The following is a 22,395-nucleotide window of genomic DNA, read 5'->3' on the forward strand; positions in this document are numbered from 1 at the left end:
AGCCATTCCTCTAAATTTTCCTTAACATTCACATCACCATAAATGCAGAAGGCTAGGACTTTGAATTGATCAATAATTATTGAGAGTTATTCAGTACTCAAGACCTAACAAATAAAATAGCATTGGGTTATTAGCCATGGTATGCGGGAAACAAGCGTAAAATAAATAATCTTACTAATTTTAAAGGAAAAATCTAATCGCATCACAAAAACTGACTGATTTTTACTGATAAAGGAGAAATGGTCATTATGGTCAAGTCCCACCCAATTTCTTTATAAGGGGAAACCGTACTATATTGAAACACCTTTAATAAATTTTAAAAACCACTGAACCAATATCCGTGTCTTTAAAATGATAAATTTTGTTGTTATTTTGATATGAAATGGTGTTTAAATCCATCATATTGCTTATTCGACATAATTTACAGTTAAATTAATAATATTTAGATTTAAGTCATGTGGACATGGCGATAGTATGTCTACCTATTGACAAATAAAATAACTAAAATAGTTGATTATAAAAGAAAAAAATAGTAACTAGTTGACATTTTGTTCATGAGGAAAATATAGTTTCAAATTTTGTCCAAGGTATGTACATTCTTATCAAAGTAATGTAAATTAATATTGAAAAACTTCATTTTGTTTTGTTTTCAGTTTAAATAATTTTGATATTGGCTATCAAAATTGCAGGAAAAATCTAAGTAAAAAAATACCTGGCAGAATTTGAAGTTTTGAATTACCTAAGAAAAATATATTGTAATAGTTATCATTAATTGAATAAAAAATAACTTTTTTAATTTCAATAGAGTAGTTTATTAAGCAATGAAATAGTTTTTATGATCTATTTATTTTCATATTGGTTCTAGAAAATAAATCTAAGAGTTTTTTCTACTAATATTGACTGGTAAACTAAGAGGCAGACGAATTTACAAAATCGATACGAGAGTCAAAAAAGAAAACACGATACACCACTAAAAATTATTAAATAGACAATTGAAACACTTTGGATCTAATCAAAATCAAATCCTATACATAATTAGAGTGGCTGAAATTAGCTTTGTTGAAAACTGAGCAATTGTCCACACATTGTGTTAAGGTTGGTAGAGACAGACGAATTTCTGAGGGGGAAGCAACCCTAAAATCAAATGGACATTCAAAAATCCTCACGTCAAAGGGATTGGACCAAGAGTAATGTTTAGTTTAAAATTGAAATGCAATAGTATCATAATCGAAATTATTTATGCTTATCAGAATTATATAAATATTCCAATCTATTTATCGATTATACTGTTGGCCTGGACATTTTCGTGCTAAGATTATTCTTCTGAGGAATATGAATAAAGAATTAAATGCTCTCCTGTTAAATGCCTAAGTGTATATAACCTTTGTAATCAATACTACTGAAAAAAACTCTAAATAAAAATTAAACTATCCGGACTTTTGTGAATAGGTATTGCCTAAACGTTTAAAGGTGGAATTTATCATTTTTTTTTTATTATTTCTATAAAGAGGTATGGATAATCAATTTATATTTTTCTTTACATCTATTTAATTATAAGAGGTATATCTTTCTACTTTAAAAGGAGTAATCTTATTTTTTTTTTTTACTAACCAGGTTTGGTCAAACAAGAAGCAGATATTCTGATATTGTCAAATACAGTTAAAAAAAAGAAAGAAATAAAAAGCGATCCACTAATAGAAATAAATTCATATACAAGGGAACGGCAATGAGTTGAATCGAAATATCTTCTTAAATATTCATCACTAGAACTTATAGATATTACTGAAGAAATAGTCTATTTTTTTCCACATTGGTTATAGTAATTTATTCTAATCGGGAAATCGTAAGTAAAAATAAAAAAAAATAGATATGAAAATATTGAACCAATATTCATATCTTTAGTATATTAAATTCTATTGATATTCTAATATAAAACTGTTTAAGTAAAAAATATATGTATTCAACATCATTAATAATTTAGAAAAAAAAAATAGTATTTGACTTTAGGCATGTGTTCCATTAAGTAAGCATGGACATCTATTGACAATTAAAATAATTGGAATAGATAATTTAAAAGAAATAGTAACTGGCAACTATTTTGTTCATAACGAAAATACTGCTTCGAATTCGGTCCAAAATGTGCTAATTTCTATCAAAGTAATGTAAAATAATATTTAAAAATTTACTTTTGTTTTGTTTGTAGGCTAAAGAATTTCAATTTTGGCTATAAAAATTACAGGAGAAATATGAATGAAAAGAATACCTGACAAATTTGAAGTCTGAATTACCTAAGAAACCCCTATTGTAAAAGTTATAATTAGTTACATATGCAAATCATTTCTTACTCAGTTTTATTAATTGTATTTCATAAAGTAATAAAATAGTATTTATATTGCATTTATTTCCATATTTGTTCTTAAGATTGTATTTAAAGTTTTTTTTTTTTTTTTGTCTGGTAAACTAAGAAGCAGACGAATTTCCAGTAGTAGGCTGGCCAGGCCACCATCCACCCGTTGAGATACTACTGCAAGAGAGTTATGGTGTCCCTCGACTGCCCAGACAGTACTACATTGGATCCTTCTCTGGTTACGGTTCACTTATCCTTTGCCTACACATACACCGAATAGTCTGGCCTATTCTTTACAGATTCTCCTATGTCCTCATACACCAGACAACACTGAGATTACCTAAAAATTCTTCTTCACGTAAGGAGTTAACTAATGCATTGTATTCGTTCAGTGGCCACTTTCCTCTTGATAAGGGTAGAAGAGACTCTTTAACTATGGTAAGCAGCTCTTCTAAGAGAAGGATACTCCAAAATCTAAACATTTTTCTCTAGTCTTGAGTAGTGCCATAGTCTATGTACCATGGTCTTCCACTGTCTTGGGTTACAGTTCTCTTGCTTGAGGGGTACACTCAGGCACACTATGCTATCTAATTTATCTTTCTCTTGTTTTGTTACAGTTGTTATAGTTGTATAGGAAATGTATAATTTAATGTTACTGTTCTTAGAATATTTTATTTTTCCTTGCTTCCTTTCATCACTGGGCTGTTTTCCCTGTTGGGGCCCTTGGGCTTATAACACCTTGCTTTCCAAATAGGGTTGTAGCTTAGCAAGTAGTAATAATAATAATAATAATAATAATAATAATAATAATAATAATAATAATAATAATAATCGACATGAGGGTAAAAAATAAAACATGACATACCACTAAAATTGATCAAATAAACAGCTGGAAGGCATTGGTTCATGTCAACATATAATCCTATACATAGTCATAATTAATGAAATTAAGTTTACTGAAAACAGAAATTTTGCACGTATGCTTTTCAGGTGGGTAGAGAGTTAGAGACAGACGAACTTCTGGGGGGGGGGGGGGAGACTTAATAGAAAAAGCCTGAACATTCGGAAATCCTCTCTTCAAATAGGATTGGATCAAGAGTAATGTTTAAACTAAAATTAAAATTCATCAGTATTATAGTTAAAATATTTTATGCTTTATTAGTGATATATAAATTTTCCCATCTATAATGAAAAAACAGGCTATAATCTTTTGCTTCGTAATTATATTTAGGCTTGTTTTCCTTTCGGCATTTCTAGGTAATATGGTACGGAGGAAAAATATCATAACTGCCCATTGTTGGTTTCTTTACAATGAAGGTATTGCTACGGAATTTTACATATATCCTCAAATTTATCGAATTAATACTACTAATAAATGAAAAAAAAAATATCTTTCAAACTAAAAATGTTAAATTGTACTCATGAAAATTACTTATATAATTAAAATTGGAAACAAGTGGCATCTTTATACGGATGATTACGTAGGAAAAAAACTATTGTTTATGACTTGATATTTTATATTAAAATAATTTATTATAATAAAATCATCATTAAATATTTATAAGAAGTGATAATATAGAGATTTAAGCCCAGTGCTTGTGTATTTAACTTCAAATAGAATAAAATGTAAAGGTCCCCTGCTAATCTTGTTTGGTAAAAAAATAAGCAGATGTTTGTATAACTCAGTGACTAAAATGTAATGCAAAATTTATTGGTGTAAATCATGTGCGGGCAAAGGAATGAACTTTAAGGAAATCAAAATTAAAGTTATTAGATACACAGCACTACAAAAGTCTTACCGAAAACTTTAAAGATATTTTCGTGATTTCTGTTTATTTTGGAAACGGAATCAAAGCAAAGTACAACCGCATTATGTTTGAAAATCATAATATAAAATTGTCATGAAATTATGAAATAGGCTTAGATATGAATCTATATTATAAGTCACTGAAATACCACATTGCATAGATAGTTTTTATTCGAAAATTCTTTTTTATACAACTTACGATACAGGCCAGACTATTCACTGTATGTGTAGGCAAAGGGAAAATGAGCCGTAACCAGAGAGAAAGATCCAATGTAGTACTGTCTGGCCAGTCAAATGACCCAGTAACTCTCTGGCGGTAGCATCTCAAGTTATCTCGGATTACTACCACTTAGCAGTCTGTGCACCACGGATAAGAGATCTTGAATGAATGCTTTATTGTCATATGCTGGAATGATTGCGGAATATCTACCTGCATATCTTATTTGCTTTATGTAAGTATAAGATTGTAATAAACAAGTAATATATACGTGGTGTTCATTTCCTCATAATGAAGTTGGTGGCTAACTTAGACCACTGGACAAGATATATCTTAAGCAAAAAAAAAAAAAAAAAAAAAAAAAAAAAAAAAAAGGTACACCATGAAATGAACTATACAGGTGTGTTATAGCAGATTAATGTGAAATATGTCCATATTCATAAATTCTATAATCTAAATTTCTCACAATAAAAAAACCGGCATTAATATTCACCAAGAATTACCTTATTTTTTTCAGCTTAATAAGATGAATATGCAAAATTGTAATTGAAGTGAGTGTTTTAATATCTCTTATCTTACATCTTAAAACGATCCCTTTATAAAGACTTTCTCTTGCCAGCAGTCAAAATTCTTTCAGCGAATCAAATGTCCCTTCACTGTAATAACGTCGATAAGAAAGCACATAACTTTGTAATTTAACATTTGAATAAAGTATATATCCAATATGACTACTGTTCTTCCTAATATTGTTGATAAGAGAATCTGACAGGCTCAAGATAGTGTATAGGCTACTGTAACAGAAAAGTAACTTTAACAAAGCAAATTTTTGTTTAAAAAAAAACTTTACCGAAATCCAGTCTCGAATAGAATATTTAGTTTAACCGCACACCAAAGAAACCCGTAGATATATGATGCAGCACTAACTTTCAATAAACACAAGCATACCTTAATGATACGTAAGCACAGATTAACACAACTGTTTAAGAATCACTCGCTAAGTCTGAGCACACTCAAACAAAACCTTCCTTCAAGGATTCTCAAGTTGTAAACACAAGATTTCCTGGTGAAACCTCTAATATGCAGTTAAATTACCGTTGTTATTTGGAATTTAAGAATCATCTAATGTTAAGCTAAACTGTCATTAATAATGTAAAAAAAGATCAAGCACCATCTGCAACTAGAAAAGGGAATATGATTATCGACAGGGTCTTTGATTACTGGAAGGAAATTTCTTTTGTTTTAGTGTTCGTTTAATATTTCTCGTTTTCTATATATTGAGTATAATGTTATCAAAGAGAACATTTATAGGGGTAACTCTACAAATTTAAACCTAGACTTCAACCACTCAATTTCCTTTTTTTTTTTTTTTTTTTTTTTCAATTCGATGTATCATTCCTCTGTGGTCTAAGTCATCTTCGTGTTCATATTAAATGTAAAGCTTATCTAGTTGTGCTTTTCACACAAGTGCTATTCGTAATTGTGGATGAACATGCGGTTGCATGTTTTATGTCTTCAGTGATTGATTGAAAAGATAATAGGCATTTTCGAAGGAAACGGGCGTTTACCTATAGGGAAGAGTTGGTTTTTGCTATGAAAGGTTACCCCGGCCGTAAGTACAGTAATACCTTTAAAACGATATATTTCTTTTTTTTTCTTTTTTAACTTGATCTGTGCATTTTGCTCATCCCTGGAATATCGAATCTCAAAGATCTTGATTTTTATATTGAGTTAAGGCTTGAGTTATTAGGTTCTTTTTGCGAACCATTTTCATGTAACAAGTATTAAATTTTGTATCTTAGTGTCTTGTTATATAATTCTTTTATTATAAATTCCTAAGGTCTATGGTAACCAAGAAAAAGATGCGAATCGAATTCTTATTGCAATTGAAAACTAAACGTTTCTCTGTATCTTCTCGGAACACCAGTTATATTGCGGACATAGCCTGAAAATAATATCTCCAGGAATAAATGAAAAATAAAATGAAAGCATAACTTTATTTATAAAAAAGTATTTACAAGTCCACTTAAACTATATTCTCCTTTACACTATATACAGTCAATCAAATTGCACAAGCCTAAATATCACTTGGAGCAAAAGAACATCTCTATGATAAAAACTCTTAGCCTATAATGCCAATAAGTTGATAAGGGTGACTAGAAATAAATATTCAATAAACGTAACATTATGTATGAAATGCAGTCACTTTACACAGCAAGCATATATGGTCTTGCTTCACTATCAAAGGGTTGTCTTTAAATTACTCCTAATCTATTTACTTCCTTTGCTATCACTGAAGGCATTTCATTTGATCATTGCAAATAGTCACATCATGTGGATTGCAAGGTTCAGCAGATAAAAGTAAGCACATATTCCTGCAACTCCAGTAGCATTCTGCGGCATACGGTAACTTGCAGCCACTTTGAAATCGGTTACAATAAGTAATGAGACGGAACAAATGAATTTTTCAAAGATTTGCATTAGGAAAATGTTGAATTCAACATAATTTCATTCACAAGGCATTTCCTCACTTATTCTATCCTCATACGTATAACTGTCAATTTTGTAACACAAAATCTTAAATAATTTTTTCAATTTTGAAGGAAAACCTACAACCTTTTTATTTACAAGATATTATCAGTCATATTAGATATTGGTTTAGTCTAATGAGATCTCTCATGGAACTCAATTTCCCTCTTAGGAGATATGGAATCCTTATCCTACCCTCGAAGCAAATCAATTTCCCTTTTTTGTAAAAACTTATACACTGATGATTAAAAATATTTCCTTTCAAGAATATAAGAAAATAATGTAACTTTCATGAGAAACAGATGTCAGAACATGACAAAAATGAATGCAAAATTTACATTGCTTACATAAACTTAACTCTGCAAATGCTTATGATACTAAAATGACCATTTTGGCACAAAAGGAAGTGTTATATATAACAAACAATCTTATCACTCATTAATAACATACACCTAGCGAGTCTAGTCATGTCTTAACAAAAATTAATGAGTCAGTCACATAAAAACATGATACCTTATGTCAGTCAATATCCCGTCTTGTATATTGAAACAGCATAGTAGGAACCAATCGAATTCACACAATAACGATGTTTCATAAATTTTTCTTTCTGACTTTCACTAACTTCTAACTCTTTCCGACTATGATCGCGTCAATTCTAACGCGATGCTTGTGAAATCACATTAGTTTTGTAGGTTCCAGTTCTTCAAACCATGGTGACATTACGTACCCTTTTGTCGGAAGCTACAGAAAGTGAAGACGAGTGAGGATCAAGAGACTGAGCATCATAAAGGTAAGGTTCAGGCGTACTGTAAGGCTCTGGTGTATACAAGACCTTTGGCTTGGGTGGAATTGGTGGTGGGACTTTAGCAGACCTGAGGGAAGCATCATAAGCAGGATAGGGAGCATAAGCAGGAGGACCATGGGATGATGGGAGCACATCACATGAAACCGACAGGAATGAATCAGATGGTTGTGAGCTGACGTAGGAATGGACCTCAGAAGGTGGAGGGTAGTCACTGGGGTAGTCTTCAGGGGGAGGTGGGTATTCATCTGAGGGAGTTGGGTAGCTTTCTGTTGGTGTTGGGAATCCTTCACTTGAGGTCTGATAATGGTCAGGATAAGCAACATACTGATACTGGTACTGGTTGGCCTCGCTGCAATCATTGCCAGGTGTATAATCACCATACATCTTCTTAGCTGGTGCACTCTGGTTGGAATTGTCAGAATTAGTTGAGACACTGTTCCGCTTGTTGTCAGAGTGATTACTGAGCAGCTGAGAGGCAGACCAAGACTCAACTGGACTTATGTAATCTTTCTTCAAGCTTTGTTGAGAGTCCTTGTTGTCAGAAAAATCAGTGCTCTTGGGAGATATTGTAACTGTAACACTATAGGAATCTTGAGGTTCACCTGATTTCTTGGCAGCAGCTGCCTTGCGATGACGATGATGGACAGCTTTGCAGTAACAGAGGATCAGACTTACCACTATTATAATCCCTCCGAGGCAACCAAGTAAAACAGCAAGCTGGCGTGTGTCAAGTGCAGCTAGAACAGGGGATGAAGTATCCTCTTTGGAAGCGGAATTATTTGGAGAGGAAATAGGCACGACAGAAGATGAGGGATAACTAGTTGTGGTTGGGGGCGAAGGAACATAAACTGTCACAACATTGCTGAGCGGACCTTCATTTCCATTCTGATCTACAGCAAACAAAGCCAAGTAATTCACAGTGTCATAAATATTCCAGTTAATTGTATGTTCCTGTTGTGTGTAAGACTCAAGGGGCAGTGGCCAGCCTTCAAGAGTTGTACCAAGAATTTCTTTTAGATCTTGCTGACTGCGAGAAATCATCACAACATAATGGTCGGCACTATCGAAATCTAGATCCCCTCCAGGAGCAGTCCAGGTGAAGCGAACTTTGGATGTAGAACCGGGTTCTAAGCTAGCATGAAAATCCATAATGCGAGATGGTGGAAGGATATCTTCCACAGGTGGTGTTCCTACAATACTGATAGTGCCAATCCTTGCATGACGAGAAAATGTAAATCCATCTAGTGTGCCCTCTACGTGCACAGTCATACTATACTTTGCTGATCTTAGACTGGGGACAAATCGAGAGTAAACACCATCACCTTGAATCATATCAGGACCTAGAAAGAAAAAAAAAAAATATTATACATGAAAGTTATACTGATAAGCATTTTTTTATTCTAATGCATGAACAAATAAATTCTAAAAAATAAGGTGCAATGTATAGATAACAGTTTAAAATAACATTCGAGCTACTGTATAACAATATACTATCTTAACTGTAATAAGAAATGTTTACAATTTACGGCAATGGCTTTATACTAACCAGTAAATCCATTATCTAGCAATTCAACTTCCAGTGGTGGATACTGACTTCCGTTGTTGAAGTTTCCAAGTCTCGAAAGTGTGGCAATAATTTTAGCATTCTCGATGCTTCTAGAGCCAGCCATCAGTTCTGTGTACAAAGCAAATGGTTTTGTGGTATCTGATGCATTGACTACCCCAGAAGGATGGTTTGTCCATGCCCGAAGGTCAATGCTTGATGCCTCAGCATGAGATCGAGGCCTAGATGTCACTTGGACATAAAGTGCTTGGTGTGAATCTGCATGATTTTCTACCTTGTAATGCCAGAGACCTGAAGTGACTTGGGCTTCCATTAGCCGTATGGTAATCATGTTGATGTTAGCGTCTTCCTTTTGCATATTGGCAGTATCAATGACTTGTCCATGAGGACTAACTAAGTGGACTAAATTGCCGACGTGGGTCATGTCATAGTAAAAAATGGCAAAGACTGTGTCGGAGCCGAGGGATGGATCCATCAGGAAACTGCCCTCTGACACTGGCACTCTACCGCCTGGATGCTCGGCTGAATGGACTTTTATGGGAAGGACAGAGTGACCTAATGCAATACTCAGGGTGTGATAAAAAGCATCGAGGAGGTTATAATACATCCGCAGCTTGGAATCAGCACCAATGCCCTCATCTGGGACTATAAATGTATCACCACCTGTGTGAGCTGCCAGTTTTTCCAGGCCTTCTGCTGGCTTAGGATATTTCTCGGTCAACGGATAAATAATGGAGTGCAACGATACGTGAGCATTATCAAGTACCTCCACCGCCTCCAAGTATTCCATCTCACTGAGAATTCCATTTCCGGCTGTGACCAAGACAATGTGCCCTCCCAAACCATTTTGGCGGAGTAAGTTAAGAGATTCCCGAAGACCGCAGATGATGCAGCGCTTGTGTTGGCCTTCCCGTGAAGGCTTTCTTGGCAAAGATGAACCAACCTTCTCACGGACGGCTCCATCAGTGAGCACAGTTAGCGGGTATTTGGTGGCAGCAATTGAATCAAAGACGACCAGGCCAATGCTGTGTCCATCAGGCACATCATACGTCACGAATTTCTTCAGAGCTTTTCGCATGAAATCCCAACGTTTCTGAAAATAGATAGAAATGATCTGATGTAGAAATTAAAAAAATATAGTTCAAATTAAAATTTTGTCCTTAGCAAGAAGCCAGATTTTAAAATCAATGTCTCTTATTATAAAGTAAGAGATAATAATCAAATGATTTTAGTTTACGGAAAGACTGAAACTGCAGAAACTAAGAAAAAGAGTATACAATCCAAGATTGAATTGACTTTAATATGGTCAAAATCACGCAAAGTGAAATGTCAACAACAAAAAATACATTAATAAAGAATTATTATTAATATTACCTGCACATTCATAACGTTGGTGTCTTCAATAAGCAATATGATTCTTGGCTTCTGAGGTTGAATGTACTGGAAGACGACTTCACCTTCCTTCAAGTCGGCAACGCCATTTCTGAAAAGAAAAACAAACCAATCAATTTTCGTAAAAATTAAAACTCCTGCTTAGGGAATTTGTGAGAGAGAGAGAGAGAGAGAGAGAGGAGAGAGAGAGAGAGAGAGAGAGTATTGTAAATATAAACCCCTAACCAGTTCGATAACTTGACCCTTGACGAAACTATCAATACATAGATCATAGAGCATCACGGTCATATTTTGTGCTGCCACACGCACCAACGTTTAACCCCAATAACTATCATTTCCTCGATAAAGGGTCCCCATCTTGGCCTGCCAGCCCTAGTGCATCTTCGAAATCTATAATCAAAGGGCCTAAAACGCCAAGGCCTGCCTCAAAAACAGGTTAAACCCCTACAATGTAATAGCAGTTCATTAAGCTGAGGTCTACTATTTGGAACACCGAAAGAAAAAAAAATGAAAAAGAAAAAATGGATCACCTTTTCAGACCAAACCCTTATGCATTTCATAAGCCAGTCGCTCTAAATCAACCCTAAACCAAGCTAATTGCGGTTCATTGAACTGAAATTTATGACAGGGTATTTAAACTACAGTAAAAAAATCGGAATTACTTTCCAACCTAGACTCGACTAGATCACACACATACATGTCCATCTGTCTGTTCCTTTCCCAAACAATCCCCCGCTCTCTTCCTCAATGTTTCCTCCACCGGCCACAACATCTGGCTTTCACGTAATTAACTTGGCCATAAAGATCGAGTAGTTAATTAGTTTACAAGTGTTATTAGCTTCGGACTCCAATGTGCAACAGCCCGCAAATATTCCACTCAAATATTCCGTCGGCAGGCCTATCCCATTAAGGGTTTTAGAAAGGCCTTCATTACCTCGAACGTAATTGCAGTTTTCTTATTTGTTTTGGTCAGTAGACGGGAGGTGATTGGACCAAATAGAACTTGCACTGGGGTTTCATTTTTACCTTCTTTTTCTTTTCCTTCCTCTAGGTAAAATATGCTGTCGGTTTCTCGGCAACATATTTATGGCATTGCGTATTAGACTGGGTTAGTAATGCTTTCCTAAGTGTACAAACGCAACAGCGAATGTGCTAATAATCGAGAGAGAGAGAGAGAGAGAGAGAGAGAGAGAGAGAGAGAGAGAGAAAGAGAAAGAGAGAGAGAGAGAGAGAGAGAGAGAGAGAGAGAGTAATTCACTGAAGATATTCAACATTATTTCTTCAAATAATCTACGCAAATATTGAACCTAAGAAGGGGAGATCATGCAAGCTTCTCTGAAGGTGAGACAAAACCATCAATTCTTCAAATAATTTACTCAAATATTAAAAATTAAAAAGAGTCTTCTAACGCTAACAAAAAAAAAAAAAAAAAAAAAAAAAAAAAAAAAAGCAGCAGCTCATTTACTCTACAAGGATAATTATTTCAAGGAAAATTTCTAATGCAAGAATAATTTGATAAAAAAAAAAACAATTAAAAATGACAAAAAAGGAATACCTAGAGAAGGTATTGCATGAGCACATAGCAAGGCAATAAGCAATTGTAGTTTAATTACGAGGATTGTCTCCATAGTATTTATGGACCACGCTCTACACGACCAATCTGGCTGCACACACTAATGCGACAGGTAGTTGCCGGGCTAATTACACTCTGATAATTAGGAATAATTACGACCCAGGAGGTGTCTGAAAACTATGGGGAAGCTTGGGTAGAAAGGATTAAGTCAAATCTTGATTTAATCTATGTACTGTATTTCTATAACAAGAGAGAGAGAGAGAGAGAGAGAGAGAGGAGAGAGAGAGAGAGAGAGAGAGAGAGAATTAATATTACCTTCCTCTAGTTACCCATGATTAAAATAATCAATAATCACAAAAGCTGCGATCGCTGGTTTCTGTCAGATAGAATGGGAAAAATTTCCTTGTGGTGTAAATTATGTTATTTTGATTACCAAAATTTATCGCCTTTAGATAATAGAAATATATTGAACAAATAAGTAAAAATCCTATTCATGTGAAAGTTAAATAAAAGATAATTTTTGCTTGGAAGTTTAGTTCAATCAGCCGAAGAACACAGTGGCAAAAATACATACTTGAACTACTTATTTGTAGCTTGGCCAATAATAATAATAATAATAATAATAATAATAATAATAATAATAATAATAATAATAATAACAATGTGCATTTATGTTAGTACAAATACTGGGTGTGCATTTTAACATTTATATAAATATCAAGAGACTTTAGAAAGATTACCGACTTAAGAGCAAGTAAATAAAACATTTGAATGAGGCGAAATCATGATTCATTCTAGATGATAAAAATATAGCAAATTGGATTCGAATTAAGCGGACTTTTATATTCAATTTTAGAGGTAGATCATGTCTATATTTCTGGTGTAAGATGATAACTGCTTGCATTTCTGGAGTTTAAAATAATTTAATCAACACTCTTTTGCTAGATAATATTGAGAATGGTAATGGTGTTAAGTTTAGGTGAAATTTTAAACAAAAATAACAAAAATGAGCGAACTATTGCATCCATTGCATCAAGGTAAAAACATTTCCCAACACAGTAGCATTTAATAAGAATTAGATAAAAATATAAGATAAAGAACGTCCATTGTTCAAATACTTCTCATTATCATTTCCTGTTGCAAAGAGTTTCATGTAAGAGGAACTGCGCCTATGGGAGGGGGAGGAGGGATGGAAAAAAATGAGAGGGGAAAGGGGGGAGGAATGAAAAAGGAGAAGGTGAGTTACAAGGATTTTGGATGTCTCAAAGACTTCTTAGTCCATCCGGGGAGACTCCATTTGCTCTTGAGCAGAGCGATATAGTTTAAACGTCTAGAAAGATTTTAGGATCCTGTCTAACTTCTTCCTGAATGGAATGAAAAAAAAGAGACTGAGAAGAAATGGAAAAAGTAAGTGAGGGGGGGTGGGAGGTGGAAAGAAGACTGAGCAACGCGAGACCAATTTCCGAAACTGCCGTGTCCTTAATTGCCAATTAATTGTCCGAACTCGAAACGCATTTCTGTTCGAGGTGTTTCTTGGAACGAATCCGAAATGGGACCCATCACGCGATACACGAAAACCTTTTGATACCTAATTGAATGTTATTTCTTCTATCAGAAGTTTTAATCAAAGTACAAGGATCCTTTTTTAAGGAGGTACGGGACTAGGTGTTGCCTCTTGAGCGATTGCGGTGCCTTTTTCGATAATTTTTGGAAATGAAAAAAAGGTCGTATCGTTTTTAATGAAGCATTTTAAAACAAAGCCACACACACATTTATATGTATACATATATATATGTATACACACACATATATATATATATATATATATATATACATATATATATACTGTATATATATAAATATATATACTTTTCTTTTTAGGGAAAGTGGGATTTTACATTTCATAATCTCATTTTGTTGACCAAAAGCTCTCTATCCATGCTTATCCTTCTTTTGATTTCGGTCCCGTGTTCTGGGAAACACTGTCTGGCCTAAGTGCATATATTCATTAACAATCTCTAGAGGTTCGTCTAGTTATACTCATGTTCATTTCAGTCTTACATTTCTGCTTTCTCTATTCAGATCTTCTATCATCTTTTGCAAATCCTCATATATATATACATATATATATATATATATATATATAATGTATGTATGTTTGGGCGTCTAAAATTAGTCAACACACTAAATCTACAGATAGTAATTTGACACTGAGAGAGAGAGAGAGAGAGAGAGAGAGAGAGAGAGAGAGAGAGAGAGAGCATTCGCTATCAATCTCTGAAAGTAATAACTACCTGTTGCTCTATAAATCGGCCAAGGCTCAGCAGTGTGTATTAACACTGCGACATCCTAGTTTAGAGAGAGAGAGAGAGAGAGAGAGAGAGAGAGAGAGAGAGAGAGAGAGTTAATCTCAACGTAATTATTACCTGTTGCTTTGAAAATCGGTCGAAGCTCTGATGACTTCCCAGACAGACTTGCCGTCACAAAGGAGATTATGAAGCGTCGGGGCCTCTCGATCGTGGCTTCCCTCGTCGCAGAGTTCCGTCACCTGCGCAGGAGAGTGAAACGAAGTTGATTAATACAATGACACATTATTAAATCATAATACAAACATGCAAAATTAAATTATACAAATGCGAAGTGATATAATAAAAAAAAATAGATGAAATATAATAAATTATACAAGATGAAAATATACAAAATGATAATGAAAATTAAAAGATGAATTTTAAAAATTATACAAAATTATAATGAAATTTAAAAGATTAATCTAAAAAAATATACAAAATTAAATATACATACAATGAAATAATAGAAAAATACAAAATTAAAAATACATAAAATGAAATGATAGAAAAATGCAAAATGAAATAATAAAGCACTAAAATGAAGTGAGAAGGAAATAAGAAATATTAAAGTGAAGTAATGAAATACACAATAATGCTGTGGAAGATTATAAAAACAAAACTCATCAAGATTAGGGAAATTATACAAAATAATAAGGTGTATATATATATATACACACACATATATATATATATATATATATATGTATATATATATATATATATATATGTGTGTGTGTGTGTGTGTGTGTGTAAAAAAACAGAAAAATTGCAAAAACTGAAAAATAGGAACAATTAAACAAGAAAATAAAATCGAATAAGAGACAATTAAATGGTGATTGCAATGACTATGAGGAAATTATATAAAATAATAAGGTGTATATATATATCTATATATATATAATGTATATATATATTATATATAAATGTGTATATATAATGTATATATTATATATTATATACTGTATATACATATAATGTATTAATTACACACACACAAACACACACACACACACACATATATATATATATATATATATACATAATTATATAAACAAAAAAATAAGCAAAAAATGGAAAGATAGAAAAAAATAACGAGGAAATAAAATCGAATAGGAGAACATTAAATGGTAATTGCAATGACTATGGGGACCGAGTGGCCTCGTTGTTGTGTTCTTAATCAGAGCAGTTATTGGCATAAGGTCATATCCTCTTCCCCCCATTGAGCAAGATATTAAAAATGATTCGATTTCAGTTGATAATTTCATTTTCCTTTCGCAATTCATTCAAATTCGATTAATTTTATCAAATTAACTAGGAGGAAAAAATCTTCAAAATTTACGTATTCAAACCCAGAACAAATCAAAGCAAATTATATAGTTTGTAAAAGGTTATCTAATATATATATATATATATATATATATATTTTAGTCAAGAGAGCAAGTCAAGTCACCGTAGTGGTACATTAAAAAAGTATAGATTTAGGTCGGCCGTTAGTGGAAAAACAATACATTTTGGTATGTTATCGTGTACATCGGCATTTCAAAGAGTTAGGATATGTTATCTCTCTCTCTCTCTCTCTCCTCTCTCTCTCTCTCTCTCTCTCTCATACACACGAAAATACACAAGGCATTTCATCAATCGCAGCAAAGGAGCCTCGTTGTTTTCTACAGCATTGTAATCCTAAACTGGAAAAAAAAATGTTCTATCAGATTTTGGAGAGAGAGAGAGAGAGAGAGAGCGAGAGAGAGAGAGAGAGAGAGAGAGAGGAGGAGAGGAGAGAGAGAGAGAGAGAAAATTCCCTTGTCACATTCATTACATAACTAGATTGTTCAAGATGACTACAAAATCCATTTGTGCCCAAATTTTATTTCTGATGTCAGATAACTTATACACACACACACACACACACACACATATATATATATATATATGCACCACACACATACATACACATATATATTTGGGGTTCCTTTAAAATAGTGACATTAATACGAGTGACGAAAATGCTACTCAGAAGAGTGGGAGATCATGAGAGTGAAATAACACACACACACACACACACACACATATATATATATATATATATATATAAATATATATATATATGTATATATAAGAGAGAGAGAGAGAGAGAGAGAGAGAGAGAGAGAGAGAGAGCCTCCATCTCTGCGATGGCGCATCCCAGAGATGAAAATGTGATATGACAGTAATTGTAGTAATATCGGGGTTAGCGTAGTCGGTATGATAAATGACCGTGGGTAACCACGAACCTCCGGGCGATCTTCACTACATTTCTCAGGCTGTGAGAGAATAGGGAATGGGAAGGGAGGGAGGGGGTTGAAGGGAAGGGGTATTGATGTATCCTGAAGGGGGTGGGAAGGGACAGAGGCAGTGGTGGCACGGTATTGAAAAGGGAAGGGTGATAAGATGAAGAGAGAGAGAGAGAGAGAGAGAGAGAGAGAGAGAGAGAGAGAGAGAGAGGGGTTACAAGGAGTTACGAGGATTTAGGATGTCTCAAAGACTTTTTAGTCAATCCGCGAAGACTCCACTTGATCTTTGGTAGAGCAATTTACTTTAAGCAATTAGAGTTCTTATGATCTTGTCTAACTTATTCTTGAACTCGTTTACCATGTTACTGTTTACTACATCCGCGGGAAGTCTATTCCAAGTATTTACTATTTTGTATGTAAAAAAATTGCCTCATTGAGTGGTGTTGTATCTTTTCAATTCCATTTTGTATCCAATACCTCTGAACTGATTCGTGCTAAGCGTGAATAGATTGTTTGTAATCTACATTTGTTATTTCTTTAAGAAATTTGAATGCCTCTATTAACTGTCCCCATGGTCGTCGAGTTTGTAGGTCAAATAAGTTTAAACATTCCATCCTCCGTCTATATCCAAATTTCCTTAGTTTTGGAAATAGTTGGAGCCCAAAATTAGACTCCGTATTCTAGATGGGGGACTTACTAGTGATGTGTACAGCTGTAGTACTGTCTTTGTTTAGATAATTAAATTGTCTTCTTATTTAAGCTATTAGTTTTTGTGCTTTCTTTTCATAGAGAGAGAGAGAGAGAGAGAGAGAGAGAGAGAGAGAGAGAATTTCTGGAAGCTGCGGTTACAGTGGTTTAGAGATTGTGGTCTAACTTAAGGGACTATCTTGAGGGTGAAAGAATTGTGTCCGCATTAGATTCTTATAGGATCTCTCTCTCTCTCTCTCTCTCTCTCTCTCTCTCTCTCAACGTAAACAAAACTTCTATCATGTTATAACAAAATATACAAATAAACGAAAAATCCCGCCTAAATATAAACAAACTGCTTCAAATACAAAAAGTGCCTGTCAATGAAACATAAGGAAAAATGGTTATATAAAACAAATTTAAGCATAGCCTCTTAAACACACACGCTTCTTGGTCGTTCAACAGATTGAAGGACGAAAAACACGACTAGGTGATTTCGATGGTCTGAGAATAGTGATCCACATACGGCGGCCAGCAATCAGTGGACAATTTCTCAGTGTCCGACATAAACTCCTATTTCACGGCCCCTTATTTATTACAGGACCCAGGCATGTTAATCATCCTCTCTCTCTCTTTCTCTCTCTCTCTCTCTCTCTCTCTCTCACACACACACATACAGCCGGACACTATCGCTCCAATATAATAAAGAGCAACTGTTCGAGCTATATATATATATATATATATATTTGGGTCACGCTCAACTCTCCCCACCCTTGGGAAGTGCATGTGTGAGTGCGTGATTAGCTATATAAATATTTTCGTCATTTTGATGGGTTGCATACACTGGTAAAGTATAACTCAAGATGCTATTTTTCAGTTTACTCTTCCTAATAGTATTGAGTTTAATATAGAAAACACATAAATAGACAATCAACATGACTCTAAAGGACCATAATAAAACAGTAAAATTATGACAGGTAATGTACCCTTTTACATGGGAGAGAGAGAGAGAGAGAGAGAGAGAGAGAGAGAGAGAATATTACCCTAACTCACCGTCAGCAATTCAGGAAACGCCATAAAAGACTTCGTCAGTCCCTGTTTCTCCCTTCGGCTCGAACTCCGAAGGGCAGGAAATGTCTCTGCTCCCACAGGAGGAATCTCCCTCCAGAGGGGACGTTGGCGCAGGTGGTCGGCTTCCATTCGCCGTCGGAAGATCTGTAGTAACTGGGACTACGAGAGTTATGGGCGTGGCCGGTCTCTTCGAAGACGCCGTAGCGATACTTCAGCCATTCGTAGGCTAAGAGTCGACCTGGAAGAGAATGGATAAATATATTAGCTTTCGGAAAGATGGGGGAAACGATAAACTTGAAAAATCTGAACAGAATTATATGGTATTTAATAAAAATCTTATCAATAAAACAAATTGACTAGAAATTTTATTTATATAAGAAATGAATGTTAAGATGATAAATGCCTGCATTAATTTTGATATATAATGAACAAACTACCCCTAGCAAAATATTTAAATTATGAATAAACAACTAAACAGCTTCAAAATCTAAAAAGAATTATTTTGAAATTAATAGTAAACCAAACTAGAATGGTTAATATAAGCATTCAATTAAGCAATTCAATTTTTTCCCCTAGATATTTGTACTTTCCCCCTCCTAGAATATTAAATTCCGCATTCCTTGAGTATCAGATATTTTGATTTGCAGCAGCTGCACGATGCTATTACACCAAAATGGAAGCTCACCATGCTCCGACCGAAAAGGCGATGGGCAGAGCTCGCCGAAATAAAATGTAGAAGAAACAAGACTTGCTAGAAGAGAAAAAAAAAAAAAGGAGCATCATTACACCTTTCTGACTCTACGAACACAAGAAGAAGCTCACGACATAGACCCCGAGAACCAGAAGATAAGAAGAGCTGATAGCCGGTCACCAGTCAGCTAACACGAACAAGGAAATTCATGACCAGGGGCGTCTATCATACTCCAGGTGGGATGAAGAAATTGTCACATACACACTTACATAGACAGACATCACGGAGTTTCAGGTAACTCTTAAAGTTAATTGAGAACCGGGACAAATATCACACGGCTTTCCAAAACCTAGTCGAGGCTGTTGTTGTTGGGTCAGTGGGCACTTGTAAGCCCCTCCCCTGTTATTAAGCAATACCCTGGGGATACGAAATTCCAGCCACTTGGCCCTCAAGGTGTACCATGCCCAAGAAATTCCATTTTTTTTTTTATATTGGGACTCCCATTTATCTAAGTATAGCTTTGGTTGTTTTTAATAGACTTGGTCGAGAAACTCGTGAGTACCCTTCTAAGAAAGGCTAATTCTCCGAAGCACATTTCGGGGGTTATTTCCTGACGGTAAATGGTCAGCTGACGTATCGAAAATATGGAAAGTTTGTATGGGAGTGTGTTACGGTATTAATCATATCGAAATCTTGGCAAATTAGCCATAATTTTTATAAACAATAATCGCACACTATTAATTTTAAATGGTCAGCTGACGTTTCGAAAATATAGAATGTTTGTATGGGATATCGAAAGCTCGCCAAATGGTCCCTGGCTATTCCAAATGCATAGTGTTACACCATTTCCATCTACAGCATTGGCGATCAAATTGTTTTCTTAAATAGTAGTCTCTTTGATTCATGCTATTTCTTATTCTTTAAAGTTATTTAATATACTCACCAATGCATTATATTCCTTTTTCTCTGATCTTTTTCATTATCACATCTGATATGTCTGTCGGTCACCCAGTGTCTTAAAATGACAATGTAATTTTTCTAAGTGTCAAAATATCCTTAAAAAATAACGAAAAAAAAAACCCAGCAAAGTGCATGTTTTTTTACGATTTGAGAAATTAAATTAGGTAATATTAACACCACCCGAGAGAGAGAGAGAGAGAGAGAGAGAGAGAGAGAGACTAATGAAGATGGAATAAGGAGAGTTACTTCAAGTCACGCTGAAATTGAAATTAGAAATAAAATCAGGAAAATATTAGGGTTTCAAAATTGAGTGACCGAACTACAAAATAAGTTAATGAAAAGTACGAATCACTGTTTTTTTTTTACTTTAAATTTCATTTATTTAGTCTTTCTCTTTCATTAGATCTTTCTCAATTCCTTAGTGTCTGCGATCACCAGACTCCCTCTCCACCCCCCGGCCACTTGAATTACGTCTCACGATCTAATTATAATCAAATAACTGCAGGGCTCTTTTTTTTTGTTATTCATTTACTTATGGTTTTCTCTTTGGCAATCTATTTCTTTCCTTCTTTTATTAATGAATGTTTTGATCACCGTGAAGAAAATTTGTCTCTCAGGAATAGTTATCATAACTTTGTTTTATAACAATGGTAATTATTAGTGATAATTAGTGATAAGTGAAATTTCTATATACTATTTCCCATTATGCTTGCTCATTAGAACGGGCAAACAAAAGCAGGTTCCTTCTAAAGAGATAGCGATAATATTTCCTTTATTGTAAGTCAAAATACTGATGAACAGCAATATCCATAAACAGAACACAAGAATTTCACTAAATTCTTTTCAGAACTTTTAAAACAATTGCTAATGAAAACCAGAAGCTATGAATCTATTACTTTCTAGACTTATAACTAATATGAAAGACTAAAACTACATAAAATAAGCATTTGGTAATATCAGCTGTAATTGGAAGTAAAGTTATACTAAACACAACAACAATAACAGCTATAATTATAATGCAGACATTATTTTGAATTTACACCCACGATGTTAGAGAGAGAGAGAGAGAGAGAGAGAGAGAGAGAGAGAGAGACTCGACCATAAAAAATATGAGATTTAAAAGCCCACCTAAAGTTATCCACCACATAAATCCATCGAATGAATGGCAACAGGAAGAGAAAACGATCCGAAATCAAAACGCAAAAATGGGAGATCTGTAATGAAACCGACGTTCACCTCTTTGATAAACGATGTCGATTATCTGACCCAGATGACATAAAGGTCGATAATACCTATCAATTGATAAGGGATGCTCAGCCTTACGTTAGGAAGTCTACAACAACTGTTTATGGGGGCGACGCTGGGAGAAAACGTTAGCTTTGGTGGTATGGGATAGGGTGGGACCCGCTACGTGTCTTACTGTAATTAAATTTTTTTTCGGTGGAGGTAGAGGGATGCAAGAGGGGTGAGTGGCGGGAGGGGGGGGTTTAGAGCATGAGGATGGTGAGGATTAGGAGATAGCTGCAGCAGTAATTGTAGAAATTGGAACAAAGAGAAACATAATTGAAATTGGCAGAAAGGTCTGGGTGGAAGGGGCAGAAAAACAATAGCAGGTCTATATAAGATCAAATCTTTATATTTTTCGTTTGAATAAAAATTATCATGTACCAAAATCCTTTATCACTATTGAAAACTTAATGCTTTCCTTAATCACAGTCAATGCTATTCGAAAGAAATGAAAAAAAATATCGATACATAACGATATCTCTGTAAGTAAAGGCAATTTGCAACCAAGTAGGTGATGCAAATACACAAGGAAGACACGACATAACACATGTGCGCGCTCTCTCTCTCTCTCTCTCTCTCTCTCTCTCTCTCTCTCAGTATCAAATCTAGCAACTGCCACCGACTGACGCATATCCTTTGTGCAGTCATTCTCGATGGCAGTTTCATACAATCACTGACATCATCGACACCGCCAATGGAAGGATGGCGATCAGAAAAAAAAAAAATGAACTAGTCCTTAGGAGTCCTTGGGTGTCTTTCTGACTTTGCACTTTGGGAGCTGATGGGGAATTTAATTGGCTGATAGGCCAAAGGATGTAATTAGCATTGTCATGGTGCGAATGAGAGTGAC

The 22,395-nt window shown here is 34.6% G+C and overlaps 1 protein-coding gene across 1 annotated transcript in view; it reads right to left on the reverse strand.

Moving 5' to 3' along the window:
* Positions 1 to 6,369: 6,369 nt before the first annotated feature.
* The window catches only part of LOC137652700 (calcium-activated chloride channel regulator 1-like), a 42,056-nt gene continuing 26,030 nt past the window's right edge, over positions 6,370 to 22,395 (reverse strand). Inside the window, 6 exon segments of the mRNA XM_068386102.1 lie at positions 6,370 to 9,042; positions 9,249 to 10,359; positions 10,641 to 10,749; positions 14,658 to 14,779; positions 18,590 to 18,640; positions 18,643 to 18,942. Coding sequence (XP_068242203.1) covers positions 7,601 to 9,042; positions 9,249 to 10,359; positions 10,641 to 10,749; positions 14,658 to 14,779; positions 18,590 to 18,640; positions 18,643 to 18,942 — 3,135 coding nt within the window. The 3' untranslated portion in view covers positions 6,370 to 7,600.

The sequence above is a fragment of the Palaemon carinicauda genome, chromosome 14 (assembly GCF_036898095.1).
Source record: "Palaemon carinicauda isolate YSFRI2023 chromosome 14, ASM3689809v2, whole genome shotgun sequence".
Taxonomy (NCBI): domain Eukaryota; kingdom Metazoa; phylum Arthropoda; class Malacostraca; order Decapoda; family Palaemonidae; genus Palaemon; species Palaemon carinicauda.